At 41.7% G+C, this 23804-nt stretch overlaps 1 protein-coding gene across 3 annotated transcripts in view; it reads left to right on the top strand.

Moving 5' to 3' along the window:
• The window catches only part of LOC137235799 (axin-like), a 647628-nt gene that overhangs the window by 166489 nt on the left and 457335 nt on the right, over positions 1-23804 (top strand). For all 3 annotated transcript variants that reach the window (XM_067758632.1, XM_067758630.1, XM_067758631.1), the window contains exons 3-4: positions 645-877; positions 944-1597. In XM_067758632.1, the coding sequence (XP_067614733.1) occupies positions 645-877; positions 944-1597 (887 nt within the window). The remainder of the gene's footprint in view (positions 1-644; positions 878-943; positions 1598-23804) is intronic.

Raw genomic sequence — 23804 nt, 5'->3', positions numbered from 1 at the left:
GGTTCTTTTCCCATTTCATTTTTATAAAATCTGAATTCGAATCCAAATACATACATACATACTTCTAAATACTATTCAGAACATCTAAATACACTTAAAATATCCTTGATTTAATTGGAAAATGTTTTGTTTATTTTCATAACCGCAATTTTCGAACTTAAGACTTTCATCTCGAGATTTTAGGGGTGAATTGGCAAATCTGTCCAAAAAATCGGAATCAGCACCCGGAATCATGGGAATAGGCTCCATTTACGTATCACTTTTTGTTGGTGTGCCGGGGGTAATGAATATATGTTTATATTCTATTAATTTAAGTATTACACTCAGCTGATGATGTCGCTTCTGTAGCTGAGCAACTTTATATCTTGACGATCGGGTAACCGCTGCCCACCAACAACTCGGCAAAAAAAATTAACAGGATTAGTCTGGTTTAACTTGAGGGCAGTGCGCTGTCACAGCCCGGAGAAAAGAAATAAATACTTTAAGCCCTGCGGGAATTTCATGCGATTTTTTATTTAAGATGTGGGAAATTAGGGAATTTGTTTAAACTTATGTGGGTAGTTTCGCAGCTGGCACCACTGCTTTATATTTGCATTTGGTCGCAATTATATTCGTTACATATTTGAATGAAAATTTAATTTCAGATGATCGAAGGGGTGGCTGACAGTTCTCGAAATTCACCACCTTCTTATTTGAACTGGGCTCGAACACTTAATCATCTTCTTGAAGATCGTGACGGAGTGGAACTTTTTAAAAAATATGTTGAAGAAGAAGCGCCTGTATATAACGATTATCTAAATTTTTATTTTGCTTGTGAAGGACTTAAGCAGCAAACTGATCCCGAAAGAATAAAGCAAATAATAGGAGCAATTTATCGGTAAATTTTAGCAATACATTTTTAAATAGGTATTCATTTAATTTTGTATTTTTATTTGACAAAAAGGTTTTTACGAAAAAGTCAACTATCAATACCTGAAGATTTGCGTCGAATAATCAAAGCAGGCCTTAAAAATGAAGTACAGCTTAGTTCTAACATATACGACTCAATGCAGCAGTATGTGGAAACCACTATACGTGAAAACATTTACCCCAGCTTCTTGTGTTCAGAAATATATATTTTGTATATTCAACAAATGTCTGTTTCACATGAACGTTTCGGGAGTGGGACGGCTGGTTCCGGTAGCGAAAGTAGTAGTGGTGCTAGTCTTGTTAGCAATGGTGCAAGCATGATGTACGGCACTTCCGTATTGAGAGCAGGTTCCGGGAAGGTATCTTCATCTTCGATGGCACCTATCATTAGTTGGCCTATAAACAACATTGGCAGTAATGTATCACTAGGAGGCACTTGTAGTGCAAGTGGAAGCGTTTACGGTCCTTCAACATCTGCTAGTTCTAGTGGGTCATTAAGTGCTACTGAAACGCTGCCTCGAAGTTCAACTTTACCTACTCTACATGAAGATTCGGAACTATCACTGTGTGACGATTTTGAGAAATTACGCGTGGAAAGTGGTCGCATGTCAACCGATATGCCAATACGTCTTACCCACGATCTACTATTAGCAACTCAAAAAAGAAGACTGGAAATACGTCCTCCAGGGTAATTATTAAATCTATTTCATTCATATCATAGATAATACACATTTATACCCTTATTCCAAATGTAACAGGTAAATTAAGCAACCGAAAAATTTAACCACTATTATTAACGCAATGTAGGCACATCTGTTACACTGTGAATGAATGTTTGTATAAAAAAAGTGCAGATACAGGTTTTGTGCTTATCCCATTAAAGAAATAAGATTCACAAAAACTTCAGCATAAAACAGCTTATTATAACGTTTTGGATCGATAACAACTTCTTTATCTAATATTTCAAACTTATGCGATGTTGACTAGACCGGATCGAGGAAAAAAGTTTACAAGAACCCCCCTAATTTACTTGTGGTGAGTTTAGGGTGATAAAAAGACTCGCGAGTCCCAAAAACTACCAAAATCGATCCTTGTCCATATTTTTTTTTTTTATTATTTTGCAAAGTTTGATAAACCGTTGAAACGTATTTTTAGCACTGTATTTTCTGTTTATGTCCTTTATTTTAAACATAATGTTATATACGATTAACGGACTATGATTTTTAAGATCATTTGAGCGCTTGTAGCTTGAATTTTTCATTATGCTGTAACGTGAGTACCTGTCAATGGAAGACTCAACCTCATGGTGTCAAACACGGATCTAATTGCATGACCAATGGCCCAAATTTCGGCTCCATGTTGCCAACCTCAAAACTTCGTATCCGCATAATTGGTACCAAATTAGCTTTTAATCGGGTGTTTCGATCACAAGGTCTTAGCTTGGTATGATATGGAGTCTACCTTAGCTCCCGCTGTTTTAATGATAATGAGATCCGGTTGCAAGGCAACTCCACCTTGAATTCGATTACTATTCTGTTCCAAGCATAAATAATTGGCTGCATCATGTTCTGGCTCTAAGACATATGCACAACCTATTCTGAGCACCAGGAAAAATAATAAACCCGCTTCACAATTAAGGAACTGTGATTCAACCTTGCCAACACGTCATGATTGAAATGTCCGTAACTCTGTGAATAACTACTTCGACGTCATCTATAAAAGATACATCTTCATTAATCACAGGTACTGACCACATTTAGTCTATATCACATGCCTACGTCAGCACAGCCTAACGCAGTTTCAAACATTTCAAAAAGAAGAGGTAGCACAAACCCACTCCTATAATTATCAAATGTTTTCCACAAACGATAGGTATCTGCTTTATCTTCAGTTTTCTCAGCAGGTTACAACCGGTTAAACAACGGGTCACAATTTTCGGATGTGATCAACCTTTTCTTTGACCTTCCGCAGAAGAGTCTAAAATATTTATGCTTAGGTTAGAAAAAGTAAAAAGGCAGTTTACCCTTGTGGGCGGACCAAGAGTAAACTCTATACCAACCTTCCCACGAAGAGGACCGCATTACTCCTAAGAGAATACTTTATTGAGACTGCATAGCTTTGTTAAGTATACTTTATTGTCAACTTCCACGAAAGTAAATTCATCGCATAAAGGAAAAAGCCAAAGGTAACCGCCAAAATACGACATGAAACCACAACCCCCGTAATTCATCCGTCATCTGTGATACATTGTATCAGGTCACAACTGGTTTGTGTTGCTCCCCGCGGTACAGTTTTTATCCACTGTGATAGGGTCGCGCAGGTGATACATCACGTCCACTCTACTCCCTTTCGAGCAAAAGCCACTCCAGGATTGTTTAGCCTTATTTATAATTTATTATAAGCGTCCCTCACGACGATGACGTCAATTTGCTACGTTTTAAGCGTCACCAATAAGATGACGGACATTTGCTTCGATGGTTCATGTCCTTCTCAAGGCAAAGGCCGACATGACAGAAGCACTATGGACGGAGCACAGTGTGGCTTTGGGCTGATATAGGATACCAAAATTCAAATGTTTATCTCATTTATAAATATGATGTTAATAGTAAGTTATATTTAAATTTTTTTCAAATAAATACGTTTACAACCAATTTTTAGTAACATAAAGGCCATTGGTGGCAAGTTTGCTACGTTACTAATCAAACTAATCAATGAAGGAGATGATCACTAATTGTTTCATTGATAAATATGTCACTTATCCTCATTTTATTAACAGTAAGCTAATAAACAGTTTTGAAGGTTGAACATAACAAAACTTAAATACTTATTCTAAAGCAATTAATCACAACGTGGCTTCCTGTGCCAGCAATGCAATTATATCTTGAGGCAAATTCCGCCCTAGGTTTTCGATGGCTTACGTACTACAAATGTAGAGATAGGATGATATTAAGAGCCTGCCCAATAAATCCGCATTGGTTTGAGCTCGTGAACTTTTCATTGTATACCATTCGCGATAATTTCTGACAATTTTATTTTTCGACTCTCAATCTTCTTCTGAAAGTTGACCAATAGGAACCATACATGACTATATTATATCTCTATATATAATTTGGGATTTATTTCTGCAGTATGCTGTCTATGCATATTATACTCATGTGTTGAATCATATGCATCTATTATCAGCGCAAGTGCTTGGGCTTGGTATTAAATTTTGTTGCGTTCTTTCGAAAGTCGAAATTTTTTCAACACAGTGCCTCTTCACGGTGAAAACAAGCACATCTTTTTAAACAATATTGCGGAATTTCTCTTACTGTTTGATCAAAGTCCCATATCTGCTGCCATTAACACTTGTTCGCTATATATTTCTGCTAGAAAACTCTTTGATTTTATTCTCTTTTTGTGAAGAGAAGAATCGCAAGACTGCCATGTGGTTATTGTTGGTGGTTTTCTTGTAGCAGTGCTTCGCCCCACCCAATAGGTGCGACCGATCACAAATTGTCATCAAATCCCTCACTAGGGTAGGCACCTTGTCGTTGGTGCGAGGGCTTAGCCGAACTCCATAGCGCCCGACTATGAGGCGGAGCTGTTTAGGACTGACATCTACGCCGTTTCGCCTCATAGGAGGGCGGCGGGATGTCGGTGACCAAGAACTGCCAACCCCCTAATCCAGGGTGTTATGCGGACCGTGCCTATTGGACGATTTGCAGCCAGGGGATAAATTCGGCTGTATTCGAACGGAGCCTTACCGATACCGGGGCACCTCGGGAAGTATTTATGGCCTTACCACAGTAATGGGCGCTGCTGTGGCGGAACTCCGTGTTGGAGAAGTACACAAATGAAAACGGAGTAGAAGAGTGGAGAAGGGTACGGAGCAGAGGAAGTAAAAGAGCTCTCTCACAGTACCGTGCAGCACTAAGAATTGTACAACGCTTGGGAGCAGTGTTCGACCCAACAGAAGTGGAGATCGAGCGCTTGGAATGGGCCCATGAAGCGGTAGAAGTAGTTGAAGGCAGTTCAAAAGGTTTGCTGCGAGAAACCCTCGGCTCTGCAACCGGTACGAGGAAGAAAAAGCGTCGAATGGCAGAATGAAGAGGTAGCGTTCGGCGGAAGGCGACAAGCATGCTTTCAAGAGGCAGAAAGGACCCAGTCCTAGGGCCGCGAGGCAGGGCAGTCGCATAGACAAGACAAGTAGGCCCAAAGCTGTAAGACAGATGGGCTCCAATAGCGAGGTAGCAACTACCTCGAAAGCTGCGAGTCAGAGGGAAGTTCCAACTACGGAAGTAGGAGATAAGCCAAAGGGAGATAACGCTAAGACTCCGGCTTTCTCGGAGGTGCTAAAGGGAGTTAACGCTAATACTCCGGCTTTTTCGGAGGTGCCAAAGGGAGATAACACTAAGACTCCGGGTTTTCCCGAGAAGATGAGTGATGTGGCAAAGCAGTCACTGACTGTGGCGCTGGTTGATCGTAGCAGTCCTTTCGGACAAATAACTACTGAAAGGTGGAGATCTGTGGAAAGGGAGCTTATTAGCCTAATGCTTTGGCGTTTACTACGCGCAAACGGAAGGACGGGTGCGAGCTGTAGTAATGGTAAGGAAACAGCTGCATTCATATATGCTGCCTAATTACACCACTGAGGATCTCGTAGCGGTGGCCGTTGAGCAAAAATGTAAGCAGGCATTTATCCTGGCGTCCTGCTACATGGTCCATGCTGCGGAGGTTCCACTGAGGGAGTGCAAAAGGCTAGTACAGGAGGAAGGGCGCAAACGGCGATTGGTCATAGGCGCAGATGCAACTGCGCACCACAATGCGTGGGAAGAGCAGATACGGACGAGAGAGGCGAAATTCTATTTTGTTACATCCTGCAAACCAATTTGCAGATAGCCAACCGGGGAAATGTCCCTACATACATTGGTCCAACATCGAGCAATGTTCTGGATATTACATTGAGCTCCGAGCGTGATATATCAAGGTATGATTTGATGGTTCTTGATAGACCATCCTTCTCCGACCATGCGTATATCAGCCTCAGCATCCCCCTAAAGACGGTAGAGAAGGGAGGAACCTTTAAAAACCCTAAGTCAACGAACTGGACTAAATTCCAGAAACATGTAGAAACAAAACTGGGACAACCCAAAGAGGTTGCCAATGTAGAGGAACTGGAGGAGTCGAATGAATTCCTAACAAGGACGCTTATGACTGCGTATAACAAAGCTTGCCCTCTAAGAAGATTCAGAGGAAAAGCAAAGCCGCCATGGTGGAGCAATGAGCTGAGTCTTCTAAGAAGACAGGTAAAAGAAATGTTTAAGCTCGCAAAGACTGCGGAAAGCGAAGCGTGTCGGGACGAGTACAGGGATCTACTGAGGATCTACAAGCGTAGAATTTCCAGGGCAAAGAGAATCTCATGGAAAAGTTTCTATACGGACATAGAGTGCCCCAGCGAAACAGCACGGTTGAAAAAACTCCTAGCAAAGGGAAACATAGTCCAGGGACTAATAAAGAAAGAGAACGGTGAATGGTCACGTAATAGCGAGGAATCCCTTGAGGTGCTTCTCGACACACATTTCTCATCGGGAGACGGTTTAGAAGAGCCGGCACACATCACTCACACTTCGATCACGGAGCTAGTAGTGCCGGGCTTGGTGACCGATACCAAAAAAGAATGGGCAGTGAAAACGTTTTCTAAGTTTAAATCGCCGGGCCCAGACGGTATATTCCCGGCCATGCTAAAAGTTTCAAGTATGGCGATCGTGGAATAGCTTAAAATAATATTCGATGGGTCATAAGGCTGAATCATGTACCGCACTCTTGGAGAACTGCTCGTGTAGCTTTCCTACCAAAGGCGGGGAAGATCGGTCACGTGTATCCCAAAGACTATAGACCCATTAGCTTTTCATCATTTCTGCTCAAAGCCTTTGAGAGGCTGATAGATGTGTACATAAAGTCCAACGTGTATGAAAAGCTGCGCTCCACAACACAGCATGCGTACACCAAAGGCAAGTCGGTAGACACCGCATTGCATAGGGTGGTAATAAGCATAGAGAAATCCGAGGAATATAAGGAGTATGCTCTAGGAGTCTTCTTGGACATTGCCGGGGCTTTCAATAATGTTGCAAAATGGGCGATTATAGATGGTCTTAATTACATTAAAGTACATCCTGCCTTAATCAGATGGATCGGCTGCATGTTAAATTGCAGCAAGATTACATCACAATGGGGATTGTACGAGGCTACGAAATCAGTGGACAGGGGCACGCCGCAGGGAGGGGTGCTATCAACTCTGCTGTGGACGCTGGTCATCAACCAACTGCTCAGGCGATTCGATGAGGGACCCGTATAACTTACGGCTTACGCAGATGACATTGCAATTGTCATAAGTGGAAAGTGCCTTCCAACGATTAGTTCTTTGATAGATCGGGCGCTTCGGGATATTCATACCTGGGAATCTAATGTCGGGTTGAAAGTCAATGCGGAGAAGACGGATATGGTCTTGTTTACAAAGAGGTACAAGGTCCGAAATTGGACCAGGCCTAAGTTGGGAGGGTGACCTTACAGGAGAAACCTTGCACAAAATATCTTGGAATCATCCTGGACTGTAAGCTGTCATGGAAGCTCAACGTGGAGGAGATGGTCAAGAAGGCCTCAACGGCACTTTATGCATGTAAAAGAATGCTGGGGTGTACGTGGGGCTTATCGCCCTCTCTTTCTCATTAGGTTTTTACAGCGATTGTTAGCCCTATTCTATACTATGGAGTTCTTGTTTGGTGGAAAACCACACAAAAAACAACATACCTCAAAAAATTTAAAGGGGTATGCAGACTATCGATGATGGCCATAGTAGTATAGCGTCATCAATCACAAGACTAACAGACTACCTTATTCCATATCTGCGCTTCGAGGGAGATCTTAAGGCCACAATAGAGGTGGACGGTTGGCGCAAGGGTGCGCAAATGGCGGATGAGGCGATACATGTGTACACAGATGGTTCCAAAGTAGTGGAAGGAGTAGGGTCTGCGGTATATTGTGCTGATCCGGAAATAAGCAGATCATACAGGCTGCCAGATTAAGGTAGCGTTTTCCAAGCGGAAATATATCCGTAACCAAAGCAGTAGAAACCCTGGAAGAGAATAGCTTAAGCTGTAACCGTGTTAACTTTTATATTGAGAGTCAAGCAGCAATTAAGGCAATAATCTCGCATAGCACAGCATCTAAATGCATGTTAGAGTGTAAGCAGTCTCTGGAGAGAATCGGTACAGGGCGAAGCATACATCTATATTGGGTCCCAGGGCATATGGGAATAGATGGGAATGAAAAAGCGGACGAACTAGGTAAAAAGGGCGCATCCCTTGAAGCTTACTCCGTAGACGTCGCAATTAGATCGGGCGAGATTAAGCGAAGGCGAGAGGTGCACATGATCGACCAAGCGGGAAAGGCGTGGGTTCAAGCACGAGGCTGTAAAGTGTCGAAGATTATGTGTAGGTCTTACAACCTTAAACTAACAAAGTTGCTTCTATCATTAAAAAGAGAGGACTGTGGACTCATGACGGGTATTCTGACTGGACACTGCCTTCTGCCGTCACATGCCTTTAAATTAGGCTTGGTCAGTGATGGCAGATGTAGGAAGTGCGGGTTGGAGGAGGAAACGATCGAGCGCGTTCTGTGCTCGTGCCCTGCACTTGCCTGGCTAAGACTCCACCTATTAGGAGTGATACAGCTGTCAGATCTAGAAGCAGCAAGTGGCTTAAGTCCTAGGAAGCTTCTGGTATTTGCCAAGAGGACGGAGTTATTTTATAACATATGTCCTGGTTTTTGATAGGGTTTTTCAGTTTGGTCGTTAAAACAAACTTCCGGTAACACTACGGACTCAGCCCGTCTATGTGAGGTCCTCATGGACCGGCCAGTTCAACCTAACCTAACCTCTAACGGGAGTCCAAGGAAACTCGCTATTTCAACAGGGGTGGACCATAATGAAAGGGGTGTTAGAGTCGTTGGTTCCACATTACAATTAAAGAGATGGTTGGTGTCATGTGGGGACACATTGCAATCGGGGCATACATTTTGTATGTCGGGGTTGATTCTGGATAGGTAAGAGTTTAGCCTGTTACAGTATCAAGAACTAAGTTGAGCTAGAGTGACTCGCGTTTCCCAGGGGAGTATGCGTTCCTCTTCCGCAAGTTTTGGGTACTGTTCTTTGAGTGCTGGATTCACCGGGCAATTCCTGGCGTAAAGGTCCGACGCCTGTTTGTGGAGTTTACTGAGAACCTGCTTGCGTTTTTTTGCTTCATACCGCTGAGTTCTCAGGTGCCGTATTTCCTCATAATGCTTACGGAGATGACTCCTTAAGCCCCTAGGCGGTGTAGGCTCATCAATCAGATGTCTGTTGGGATGCCCAGGTTTCTGGGTATTCAACAGGAACTGTTTGGTTAGCATCTTATTTCTCTCCCTGATGGGGAGTATTCTCGCGTCATAAGTAGATGGTGTTCTGGGGATATAAGAAGACAGCCCGTGGCGATTCTGAGAGCAGTATTTTGGCAGGTTTGTAGCTTCTTCCAATGAGTAGTTTTTAGGCTTGGCGACCATATAGGGGATGCGTAGCATGCAATCGGCTGGCCAATTGCTTTGTATGTGGTAATGAGCGTTTCTTTGTCTTTTCCCCAAGTACTGCCAGCAAGGAATTTGAGGATTTTATTACGGTTCTGGATTTTCGGTACAATTGCAGCTGTATGCTCACCAAAATGTAGATCCTGATCAAACGTCACACCCAAGATTTTGGGGTGTAGGACAGTCGGTAGCGTAGTGCCATCGACGTAGATGTTCAAAATGGTCGACATTTGGGACATCCATGTTGTAAATAAGGTCGCGGAGGATTTATTCGGTGATAATGCCAGGTTTCGCGAGGCGAAAAAACTGGAGAGATCAGGGAGGTAGCCGTTTATTCTGTTGCAAAGCTCATCGATCTATGGGCCTGGGCCTTTGCAAATTATTGTGCAGTCATCGGCGCAGGAAACGATAGTAGCTGGTGGTGCTATGGAGTTTTCTGTAGCCATGCTGATGACAGGCTAACTGCAAATTTGCTTTGAAGTAGGGGAGCAAAATGGCTGCAAGCGTCTTGGCTACTGGCGATAGGAGAGATATCGGACGATATGACTCCTATGTTAGCTGGTTTCCCCGGCTTTAGTAGCGGGACCGCCTTGGCCATTTTCCATTTTTCGGGAATGACAAAGGTGGAAAGAGACAGGTTGAAGACATGCGCTAAATATTTGAGACCCTCCTTCCCTAGGCGTTTAAGCATCGGCATGGGTTCACTGCTTTAGATGGTTTAGCATAACCGATGGCATCCTCAACCTCTTTGACGGTGATGGTAATTGGTGACGCGCTGAATTTATGTTTGTGTGCGTGTCTGTTGGGCCTCCGTCTATCTTTGTCGACCGTATAATGCATTATATATTGTCGGCGGAAAGCAGTTTTTAGCATCCGACAGCACTTTACCGCCAAAGGCGGTCATTGTGCCTGGACGGATTCGATAGGGACTTTACGGTGGACCAAAGTTTACCTACACCTTTAGAGAGGTTACAACCGCTTAGGTGCTCCTCCCATTTCACCCGCTTGTGTTCATCCACAAGCAGTCTGATGCGTTGGTTCATATCCCTTATTTGGTGGTGGCCGGGATCGAGCTGTCTTATAGGGTCACGTTCTCTTACGGTAACTACTCTCGTTAATCCATCGCGTCTGGCATGTAGTTTTATGACTTTCTAATGGCCATTTCGATGGGGGGTATCTCTCGTCGATAAGAAATACAATTGAGCCAACTTGAATTGATGTTGTGGGCAGTTGCCACTTGTAACGAGCTTGTAGTTGCTGCAAGTAGTCCTTTTGCCATTTTTCCCAGAATTTTTCTGTGAGGCACCTGAGTTAAACTCGGCTCGAGTAAACTAGCGATAGGTCCACCATCAAAAAAATGACCTGGTGTAAGGAAGTTCATATCAACAGGATCATCCGTAAGTCTGCACAGTGGTCGATAGTTGAGTACAGCCTGAATTTGTCGTAAGGCTGTTTTAAACTCTTCAAATGAAAATAAATAGCTCTTCATGACGTTTCATTGATTTTACTTAAGCTACCCAGTGACCGCCGAAGTTTGAAGCAGATGGTGGATTAAAGCGTCGTTGGATTCCATCCTTCGATAATAAATGAGATAGGCGGGACATTTCGGGACACCGTAGATTCCGGAAAACCGTTTGTAGGTTGCAATGAAACCTTCAGCTGTATAGTTACTCACTAGCTCACGATGTATGTATGAGGTCGCCGAACAAATGAAGAGAGCAACATATGCTTTATATGTAGTACGAGTGCGACCGCCACGTTCCTTTAAAGTGAATGGACCGGCATAGTCCACCCCGGTATGCTGGAACAAGCGAGCGCCATTAACTCTTGACGACGGGAGTTGTCCCATAAGTTGTTGCTGGCGTTCAGCAGAAGAACAAGAATTGATTCTCGTACCGCTGCACTACCGCCCAGGATCCAGAATCGCTGTCTGATTAAGGCGAGCGTGGAACTTGTGTCTCCATGGAGCGTGCGAACATGGGTCTCTCGAATGATGAGTTTTGCTAAATTGGAGTTTCGTGGTGAAATATATGTTTTGCATCATATGGCAGTGTGGAATTATCGAGGCGTCGAAGAAAGCCGTTAGAGCCCACAAATGGATTGAGGTTACGAATAGAACTAGAAGTCTTTGTAAAGAATCTTGTATTTGCAGCCGTGGTTTTGGTTTTTGCTAGAAGCTTTATTTCTTCCTTGAAAGCAATCTGCTGGACGAGTTTTATCCAAAATTTTAAAGAATCTTGTATTTCTGCAACTGATAGCGATTTGTCATCGTTGATAATTGGAAATCGGCGAGCCTTGTTAGCGAATCGAAAGCAAGTAAATGAAAGGTGAAACTAATCTTCAATATATGATGGAACTCCACCAAGCACCGATAATGTTGAGGAAATCCTTACACTCTTAGGGAAAATAAAAAGATACCCTTAATAATGACATTTGTTTATTTTACTAAGTTCATTGGGTCGAGGTAGATTAAAGGTATTGTTCACTGTGCCACTAAAAGTGGTCGATGCTACGATCTTTAAAGAAGTTCGTTTCTCTCCTGGTAGACCTTCCGCTGGTGAAGGATTTCGTTCGCTTCCCAAGGCAGCCGGTTCTAGTGGAATAGCATCGATCAACTTTTACTGTTGGCTGTTATTTAAAAACTGTGTTTTTACAAGAAGACTTCATTTATTATTAAACTGCAATTAGCGTCTTCATTTTTTCGTGATGTGTATGACGTCTGCGCTATTTATTTAATTACAAGCTATACCCGGCTTACGTTGTAACGCCCGAGACCGAATGAATGTTGCATTATTTTGTCTGTTTTGTTTGTTGATAATTTAGTATATTGTATTTTTTTTTTTTTTTATTTTATTATTGTATCTTATTGTAATGCATGTGGGTACACAATGTTTTTGGTTTTTTCGTTCGGTGCAAAGATAAAAAAATTTTTTTGCCGTTCCAACTCTAGAGCAAGCAACATATAGCTGGCCATGGGCATGGCTAAGTTTAATCATGCAACAGTAAGCGATTGTCCTTGTGCTTTGTTGATTGTAATTGCAAAAGCAAATCGTACAGGAAGCTGTAAGGAATCATTGGGATCCGTGGTATGAGCACATCTTCACCTTTGCTGTTACCGCTGATGGTTGTTGCTTCGATTACATTCGGCATACTAATAAATAACCTAAGTTTGTACGGCAGCCATAGTTCTGAAAAATCCCATTTGTAGGGAAGGTGTCACGCCCCTATTTTCCCAATTCCACATTTTACTGGAGGTGTTAGGACTTAACGTCATATAGCTCCTTACCAATTTTCCTTATCCTACCATTACTATATTATTATTATTATTATTATTAAGACACAAGTAAGACAGAATCTTTTAACGTGCCACATTTAATTTGATACAATACTTTCTTAAGATTAAGGATTAGGGATAAATGACTTAAATCTACAAGTTATTTGAACTTTACGATAAATTTCAAGATACATAGATCAATAGGCAAATAAACATAAAATGAATAAGGGAGAGCATAGAGAAAGAAGGAAAGAAAGAAAAGGTGTATTCAATCTTTTTAGGTGTACATGCAGAACTTCAGTGATATCATAATTTGAATTTTGAATAATAATAGTATAAAAGTAGCATTCGATAGTATCTGATAATCACAATTGTGGAACACCTTGTTAAATTTAAGATTGGGATTGAATAGCCAGTTTGAATTGCCGTGGATTTGCTACCATTTTTAATTTGTTAGGCAGTGAGTTCCACAACTGAATGGCTCTAACGAAAAACATTCTTGAGGTAGCCGAATATTTAAATTGTGGTACTATAAGATTGCATGTTCTAGTTGAGTGTGCAAAAGTTAATTTTGAGAAGAGATAACTCGGACAACGGGTATGGATTAGCTTATGTATAAATAACAATAAACGGCATTCAAAAAATTTTGATAAACTACAACCAAGAATTTGTACGGATAGTTCGGATATATGGTCATATTTTCTTTTTAGGTGTACATATCTAGCTGCATTGTTTATTAGTAATTGTAATTTATTCATGGAACCCTTATCAAGGCACCCATATACTAGTTCTTGATATGAGATTATGGGCACTAATAGAGTCTTAACAAGTTTTAGCTTAATATCCAGAGGGATATAAGCTGCGGTTCTCCAAAGCTGTCTTAATACAGAATACGACTTAGAAATTGTTGCATTTATATGATCGACGCATGAGAGGGAGGTATTCAACCTAAAGCCTAGGGTTTTAACAGAATTCTCATATTTGATAATTGTACCATTCAGTCTAAGAGGAGAAACATCATCCATGCTATATGAACAATGAGATAGGGCAATAGCTTGTGTCTTGGACGTATTAAGGTTAAGCCTATTATGCTTCGACCATAAATAAATTGATTCCAGATCTTTGTTTATTCTGAACACCAAATCCTCTCTAAGCCCCAGAGGTGCGGATAGATAATTTGTGCATCATCAGCGTAAAGATGAATAGAAACATTTTTACAGCACTTAACAATGTCGTTGATGTTAGACTAAATAAAATGGGACCAAGAATAGATCCTTGGGGTACCCCAGCTGTAATTGGCACCAAATCAGAGCAGCTAGTTTTTAGTACAACCTTTTGCCATCTGTTCGTAAGATAGCTTGCAATCAATCCAACTGCATCGTCGTTAAATCCAAAGTACGCGTAAAGTTTTTGCAAAAGAATCTTATGACAAATAGTATCAAAAGCCTTAGAAAAGTCTAATAATGTAATAATAGTAACATCTCTTTGGTCAAAGAATGGTCTAATATCTTCCATCACTTTAAACACGGCTGTTGAACAGCTATGTCCCTTTAGATAAGCGGACTGATACTCAGATAGGAGTCCACTCTCTGATAGATACCCTCTCATTTGATTTAAAATTAATCTTTCGAAAACCTTCGATAATGCCGGTAAAATGCTGATTGGTCGAAAATCACATGCTTGAGTTGCATTATATTTTTTAGCAACAGGTGTTATATTAGCTACTTTCGAAATGTCAGGGAACCTTGAAGTTGTCAATGAAAAATTTAATATGTGAGTAAATGGGCCAATAATATAGGGCCGAACTAACTTTATAAACTTTAAACTGATACTGTCCTCACCTACCGCATTTGATTTAACTGAAAGTATACACGGTATAACTTCAGATTCTCTAACATTTTTAAAATTAAATTTAATATCGCTATGAAAAACAAGTTCACAATTCTGTTCAAATCGAGCGCTATCAACAGGCATCTTTATTGAAAAATATTCGTTCATATCGTCAGGATCAACCATACACTCTGACTTCATTTCCGATTTTACCCCAAGACTTCTTAGATTGTTCCACAGCAGGTTTGAAGGAAGCTTGACATTGAGTTTGCTCTGGAAGTAAGATTTCTTAGCTCTGCGCGTTTGCTTCAGTAGCTCTGTTACGCATTATTTTGAACATTGTCCAATTTTCCTCAGTTCTGTCTTTTTTTCCAAGCAGAGTAACACTTGTGCCTCGCATTTATAGCTTTACGTACCCCCATAGTGAACCATGGCTGCTTATTTTTACTTATTTTTATTTTCTTTAAAGGGACGTATTTATAATAGAGGTAACTAACCAACATGGAGAAATAACAAACTTTTTCGTTTAAGTCAGCTAAAAACCAACAGTCATTCCATGGTAGGACGGACGCTTCAGTAGCTACCTCATTAATAGTAATTTTGCTAAAATCACGAAAGTGTATGAAATCTGGTGATCTGTATACGTGAGAATTCAACTCTATATTGTAATTTAAAAATAACAGGTCATGGTCGCTCACACTGCATAAAGAGAGTTGCTCAAAATGCAGTATGGACGACACATCTGATACACAAAATAAGTCAGGCAAACTAGGCTTACATTTGGGGCCAAAACGAGTAGGCAAATTATTTATCACCTTCAAACCAACACTCGCCAAATCATCCGAAAGATTCTTAGCGCGCTCGTTTTTTAAGAGCAAGTCTATATTTAGATCACCACATAGTATTATGTTCATACATTACGCTAAATCTATTGATCTGCTGAAATAAGTTGCTTAAATCACATAACATGCTTGGGTTATACACACATATCACAAGGCAGCGCTGAATATTAGTGAAAAACTCAACCATCAAAAACTCAACCTCGTCCAAATGGGTTGATTTGTGTACTATTTTAAGTTTCAGACCCTTCTTGTGATATATCGCTATCCCCCCACCACGCTTGTCAATCTGTCTATCGTTTCTCATAACAGAAAAGTCACATAAATTGTAAAAATTGTCGCAGTTATCACCTCTAAACCAAGTCTCAGTCACACACACCACATCAACACATGTACCCTCAAAGATGTAGCTAAGATAATCAAGTTTACATTGATTTAAGCTCCTAGCATTTAAATGGCATATTTGAAATCCCGAATGGAAATCACGAACCAACTTTAACGAAGTTTTAAGGTTGAAATCCAGAGATATGCAGTATGATATACTCCATTTGTATGGGAGGTGCAACGCCCCTTTTTTCCAATTCCCCATTTTCTTGGTGGTATTAGGGATTGACCTCATATAATAATATAATGTTCTGGCATGTATACCTTCAGAGTTAAGCAGTACCAAAGATTCCATTTGTATGGGAGGTACCACGCCCCTTTAATATATCGAAATTAGTTTTAGCCTAAAACCTTCGTGTTGATCGAAGGAACATATAGCCAAAATTTGGTGATGATTGAAGTGTGGGAAATACGTTTCTATAGCAAACACACACACACACGCACACACACAGAATTTAATTTTTATATATATAGATGTAGATAGACTGAAACTAACAAATTTTTTTTACGGCGGCAGATTACTAAACTTCAAAAAGGCATAACAGCCAAACTCAAAAATGCAGTCAAACTTTAGGTGTTAAAATAACTTATGTTTGTACGGCAGCCATAGTTCTGAAAAATCCCATTTGTAAGGAAGGTGCCACGCCCCTTTTTTCCCAATTCCACATTTTACTGGAGGTTTTAGGACTTAACGTCATATATCTCCTTACCAATTTTCATTATCCTATCATTACTACATCCAGAGATATGCAGTATGATATATTCCATTTGTATGGGAGGTGCCACGCCCCGTTTTTCCCAATTCCCATTTTCTTGGTGATGTTAGGGATTGACCTCATATAACTCCTTACTGAATTTCAATGTTCTGGCATGTATACCTTCAAAGTTATGTAGTACCAAAGATTCCATTTGTATGGGAGGTGCCACACCCCTTTTATATATCGAAATTATTTTTAGCCTAAAACATTTCCGTTGATCGAAGGAACCTATAACCAAAATTTGGTGATGATTGAAGTGTGAGAAATACGTTTACATAGCGAACATACAAACAGAATTTGATTTTTATATACATACATAAATTTGATTAAAAGAGTCAGCAGATAATACAGTTTAATAGAGACAAGGAGCAGCAGTATTAGTTTTTCATGACGGCGTTCAAGCTTATTGGTCAAAATTATTCTGGATATGTATTTTCATTTATGCCACATTCATTGAGCTCAATTGAAACCATCTTCCCATTGCAATAAAAGTCATCAACAAAAGTAAATAAAATAATAAAAAAAAAATGTTTAAGTTAAACGGTTTTATTGAAAGCAATACTTACATTAAGTAGTAATAATCTAAAAGATAGAAAATAATTAGGTAGGTCCTTGGTACTAGTCATCACACTCCTCATCAAACTAGGGCGTTGATCAGATAATTAAATAAAAGCGTTGGGCGCGTGAAATTTCAAAAAATGTGAGGCGTAGCATAACCTGATTAAGGTTCAGTTGGTCTTATATATGAGTATCAATAGAAATTTTACGCGTCCAACGCTTCTATTTAATTATCTGATCAACGCCCTAGTTTGATTAGGAGTGTGATGACTAGTACCTAGGACCTACCTAATTATTTACTATCTTTTAGTATTATTACTACATAATGTAATTATTGTTTTCAATAAAACCATTTAACTTAAATTTTTTTTTTAATTATTTTAACAATTTTTGTTGTTATATAGGCCTACTGATTTGTAAGATCGCGGGTTCTTTAATTATTTTATTTTCAAGTTTTTAGTATTTATTTAATTGCCTATTATTTCCCATTCTATTTAGTTCATTTAGTGACTCATTATTACAAGGACTCTTTCCTGACAATTTGTTACAATCTAAGTCCTCAATACATAATCCTTCCAAAGACTTTACTTGACTCTGCGCCACGTATGCTTGTCCCTCCTCTAACTCAAAAATATTTTGATGTCACTTCTACCGGACTGTATGTGATATTTGTTCCAAATATGAGCCAAATGGGACATCATACGTCGCTTTCTATTCATGTATGTATTATGTGTTCCAAATATGGACCAAATCGGACCACAAATACTATTTTTTTGGATATCTCGATCCTTGCACCACCTAGCGGTGATTTTTTCAGAGGCCGCTTTCTATTCATGTATGCATTATGTGTTCCAAATATGAGCCAGGTCGGACCACAAATACGATTTTTGTGAATATCTCGATCCTTGCGCCACCTAGCAGCGACTTTTTTTCATAGGTAGGTCGCTTTCTATTCTTGTATGTATTATGTGTTCCAAATATCAGCCAAATCGGACCACAAATACGATTTTTGTGAATATCTCGATCCTTGCGCCACCTAGCGACAATTTTTTTCATAGTTTGCTTTTTATTCTTGTATGTATTATGTGTTCCAAATAAGAGCCAAATCGGGCCACAAATACGATTTGTGTGCGCCACATAGCGGCGATTTTTTACTTATTATTGCATTGTCATCGGGTCCTGAACTATATTCCAAGTTTCAAGCTTGTAGCTTATCGGGAAGTTACTTAAATTTCAATTACAAAATTCCTTCACAACGGCCGGCCGTGCAGCCGTGCAGCCTGTCAAGTCAACCTAAATAAAACCGTTTAAGAACTGTATTAAAAGCAATACAAGACAAAGAAAAAAAAAAAAAAAATGAAAAACAAAAAAAAAAAAAACCAACTGTGAATAGCTTTTCATACAATCAGACGCTAACATCGAACGCGCGTTCAACGACGATTATTAAGTGCTGCGCGCTAAATCAAACTCTCAGATTAAAAATTTAAGTACAACATCAGCAGTAAAAACCAGTGAATATAATAAAGGTGTACAACAACATCACACTCACGAGCAATCTGACACATCATATAGATCATCTTATTTATATCCACATTTGTCAAATGCAAATGATTCAAAATAGTGAATCAAGCATCGATCAATCTCTCAGAGACGCAATCCCTTCTAAAGCCATTGCATAATTTCTTCAATAAATTGTATAAGGTGTAATTTCTTCAATCCATTTTAAAGCCATTGCATAATTTCTTCATCATATACCTTTTTTTTTTTATTAAGACTCTCACTAAAAATTAAAAATGAAGACGAGCGCTCATTCAAACGAAATTACGGTCGTACATATCAATCAAGAAAATTAAATCAGACGACGAATTCAATTTAAGAAGAAGAATTTTGAGCGATTTTTTAAAGGCGAGAATATTAATTTAATTTAAATTATGTATATAAATACTAGCCTTTACCCGCGGCCCCGTCCGCAAGGAGAAAATAAAATATATGTGCTATTCACGTTAGCCTGCTTATCAAGTTATCTGTTTATAAATTATTTTTGTCTAATGTATTTTATTTTTGTAATTTAGTAAAAAAAAGAACTAAATGAGATGATAAGCTGAAAGGCACGCTTTCATGAATAGTACAATACAGTTTTTTCGAATTGAAAAAATACATTTTGTTTTTAAATTAAATTAACTGATATGAAAGGGGTGAAAGAATTACTACTCATAGAACAAAGGAGTGAAACTACAATTAGGTAAAACCAAAGAGAATTTTTTAGATGAAAATAGTGTTGATTTTTCGGGTATTTAGTTGGTTAAAATATTACAAAAAGTGTAATTATAGTTATAACAGTTCCTTACACGATTATAGAACGAAAAAGCTGTGTTAGATTGAAGATAAAACATACCGATATTTAATTACGAATAATTAGGAATAATTAGCAGCAAATCAACGGCCAGGTCAGGTCAGGTTGGGTGGTAGCTTCCCTGATGAGAGGAAGCTCACTTGGACAACATGACGGTCCGTTGTGATACCACATATAATAAACTAAACTAACGGTGACGTAGATATAACTACTTAGAGAATCGTTGGGTAGCAACGATAAAGTTCCGAATGATCCCGATCTCAACCTTGGATAGCTCCTCGGGAGATCCAAGTGAGTCACGACCAAAATACTTTCGCCTAGTTCTGGCAAAAGCTGGGCAGTCAAGCATAAAGTGATTTGGTGATTCCACCTCATCATCCTCCATACAGCTGCAGCAGGATGGAGTTTCCAATATATTGAGACGTACCGCATGGATACCCATGGGACAGTGCCCTGTCAAAACCCCAATGACCATTGATAGGTGAGCCTTAGTGAACCCAATTATTTCAGCAGACCTCCTGCCATCCACTTTCGGCCAGAAAGATCTTGATATCCTACAAGACGTAGTGTCCGCCCAACGTTTGCTGAGCTGACTCGAGGCCCAGCTATGGAAGAGCAATCCACAGGTGGCTAGCGGAATCCCGAAATCCCTACAGCCATCTTCATCCGGTTCAGTTGTACCGATTCGGGCTAAGAGATCCGCTTGACAGTTACCCGGAATATCACTATGGCCCGGGACCCAGATAATCTTAATTGTAAAATAATTCGATGCAATCGCAAGTGTGGTCAGGCACTCCCAGACCACCCTCGATCGCACTGTAGTTGAGCTCAAGGCCTTTATAGCCGCTTGGCTATCAGAGTAGATGTTAAATTCCCTAACCGTAGTAGCGCTGGATAGCATTTCATCCACCGCATCCTTAATCGCAGCAACTTCCGCTTGGAATACACTGCAGTGATCAGCCAACTTAAACTTGCGGCTTACATTTAGCTCTTGACAAAAGACCCCCCCGCCAACCTTTCCGTCCAACTTCGACCCATCCGTGAACAAGTTAACCGGTCCCATGCCCCAGATAATTCCTCTTCTCCACTCCTCCCTCGGGGGAATGACTGGGGTGAAGGTTGTATAGGGAGCGGCCACCGGCATGCAATAGTCCGTCCTGTCCGGGATAAAGTCGAAACTAGTAAGAAGGCTAGAGTGTCCGAAATCAGAAAGCATATAACCCATATCACGAAGCCTGACCAACGACCGGGCCGCGGCTGCCTTTCCCGCAATATCTACTGGATGTATATTCAGCATGACATTCAGTGCCAAAGTAGGTGTTGTTCTCATAGCGCCACTGATGCCGATAAGCGCCGTCCGTTGCACTGACACTAGCATTTTGGAGGTGCTCGCCGTGTCCAGTGCTTTCCACCAGACCAGCACCCCATATAGCAGAATCGGTTTGACAACCATCTCATAAAGCCAGTGTACTACTCCTGGCGAGAGCCCCCATCTCTTTCCGATAGCCCCCCTGCAGCAGTACAAGGCAACCGCGGCCTTCCTGGCCCTATCTTCCACATTGGGCCTCCAGGACAGCTTCTTGTCCAGAACAATTCCCAAATATTTAACCCTGTCAGTAAGTACCAACGGTACCCCTCCAATCGAAGGAGTTCTGAAGTCGGGTATCTTATATCTCCTTGTAAAAAGAACCAATTCTGTTTTTCCCGGGTTGACCGCCACTCCACATGATTCAGCCCACCTAGCCACAGTATCCAGGTATCCCTGCAGAACATCGCGCAGGGTGCCCAGAAATTTGCCCCTGACTAGGATAGCGAGGTCATCTGCATAGGCAACCACCCGACAGCCATTGGCTTCCAGCTCCACAAGAAGCTCGTTGACTACCACAACCCAGAGCAGAGGAGATAGGACACCTCCCTGTGGCGTGCCCCTGCACACCTTCCTCCTTATTATGGCTCCTCCCCACTCCGCTGCGACAATTCTGCCGCATAGAAGTTTGCTAATAAATTCAACCAGAGCCGCTTCGACTCCTAAACCCACCAGAGCTCTTTCGATTGCCCCCGGTAGAACATTGTTAAAAGCCCCCTCGATGTCTAGAAAGGCACCCAGAGCATATTCTTTATGTTCTAGAGACCCCTCTATTTGCTTTACAATCGAATGGAGAGCCGTTTCCGTCGATCTGCCTTTGCAGTACGCATGCTGTGAAGCCGACAGTAACCCCCCAGGTATCCTTTCTCGTAGGTACAGGTCAATCAGCCGCTCAAGCGTCTTAAGAAGAAACGACGAGAGACTGATTGGCCTGAAATCCTTAGGTGTTACATGAGAGCCCCTGCCGGCCTTCGGAATGAAGATGACCCTAACCGTGTGCCACGACCTAGGGATATAGTTAAGCCTGAGGCAGTTAGTGTAGATGATGGCCAACCAGCGGCAGGAAATCCCTAAAGACCTTTGAAGTTGCGCAGGAATGATGCCATCCGGACCGGGTGACTTATAGGGCTTGAACGAATTTATAGCCCAGGATATTTGACTTTCCCGTAGTGGGATGGCAGGCATTTCTGCATGGCCAGCAACCGCCGACCACGCAAGCGAAGATCCCTGCGCAACTGGGACATCGGGAAAATGATTGTCCAGTAAAAGTCTCAGGGACTCCTCGCTACTCATCGACCAGTCCCCACCATCATCTCTCAGATACCCCCGAGGGGCGGGATTCCTAGAGAGTATTTTTCTAAGCCTCGCGGATTCATTGCAGCCCTCCACGTTTTCACAGAAGCTTCGCCATGAATCCCGCTTGGCTAACCTTATTTCATATTTATAAATCCCCAGACTCACCTTATAGAGCTCCCAGTCCGAGGGTAGTCTACTCCTCCTGGCTCTATTAAAGAGCCGCCTACTGGACGCTCTTAGGTCGTCAAGGGAATCAGACCACCAGGGCGGCTTGCCCTTCCCCCTGTAAGTTTGCAGTGGGCAGGACTGTTGAAAGGCGCTATTGCCTGCCAAGGTGAAGTTTTCCACCAGATCGTCTATTTCAGATTCGGACAGGTCCGAACCAGCGATAGGCGCCTCAGGCAATAGCTCTCCCAACTTCCTACAATACAAGTCCCAGTTGGTACTTTTAGGGTTCCTAAAAGATATTTTACCGGGACGTTCTTCATTCACCGAGAACTGAATATATCGGTGATCAGAGAAAGAGTGCTCGTTGAGAACCCTCCATCCAGATATCCGATCTTCCAGTTCTCTGCTAACCAGGGTGAGGTCCAAGACCTCCTCCCTTACCGCAGTAATAAAAGTCGGGTCATTCCCCCTATTACATATACAAAGTCCCTCATCTACAATAAAAGTAAATAAAGACTCACCTCTGGTGTTCGTATCCGAGCTCCCCCATATGCTATGGTGTGCATTAGCATCGGCACCTATGATTACGCCAACACCTCTCCGCCTTGCTTCAGCGGTGATTTCGCCCAGTATCACAGGCGGTGGTCCCGTTACGTCCCCATGGGGCATATACGCTGAGACCACCCACAATTCGCTACTGCCTCGCTCGAGGCAGACCGTGGTTACGTCAGCATTGCTGAAATTAGAGAGAATAAAAGCTTTAAATTCCTTTTTAATAAGCACACAGGATCTAGGCCTACCTGCCTCCCCATGCACCAAGGTGTTGAATTTTCCCGTCCTTAATCCAGAAATTTTTCCGCCGTTACTACTCAGCCACGGCTCCTGGACAAGGACAATATCCACTCCGCCTTTCTCAAGACAGAGCAACAAGTTTGCGGAAGCCGCCTTAGAATGCTGAAGATTGATTTGACGGATTTCCATCAACACCACTCTTCTTCTTCTGCACCCCATCCTTGGCGGCTTCGCCCTCGGAGACTAGGAGGTCCTCCTCCTCCCCCAACAGACGACTTACACTGATGACGGATCCCGCCATCGATGATTCGCCCTCGGAGGCCAGGAGCTCCTCCTCGGCCCTATCATCCAGACGACTAGCACTGATGACAGATCCCGCTATTGACGGGACGTCAACAGTGCTTTCGCTGTCCAAATTAGCGGAGTCAGCATCCACAACCATGGGTACTGGCTCCCCTGCGGACGCCTCCACCTCCCGAACAGTCTCTGTGGGAGAGGAACCATCCCCCCTGGAATCGGCGTGGTAGATTTTAAGAACCACACGCTCGAGGCCATAGGAGATAACTCCCCTCGTGTCAGAGAGAGGACCGGTGGACTCTGCGTTTAGCAGAATCAGCACTTGCCGACGTGGCCCAACAGCCTCCTCTACTCTGAGGACCCTCCAGTTATGCGTCGGAAG

Source organism: Eurosta solidaginis, unplaced genomic scaffold (assembly GCF_040869045.1).
Source record: "Eurosta solidaginis isolate ZX-2024a unplaced genomic scaffold, ASM4086904v1 ctg00001082.1, whole genome shotgun sequence".
Classification (NCBI taxonomy): Eukaryota; Metazoa; Arthropoda; class Insecta; order Diptera; family Tephritidae; genus Eurosta; species Eurosta solidaginis.
This window is presented reverse-complemented; position numbering and strand designations above follow the sequence as displayed.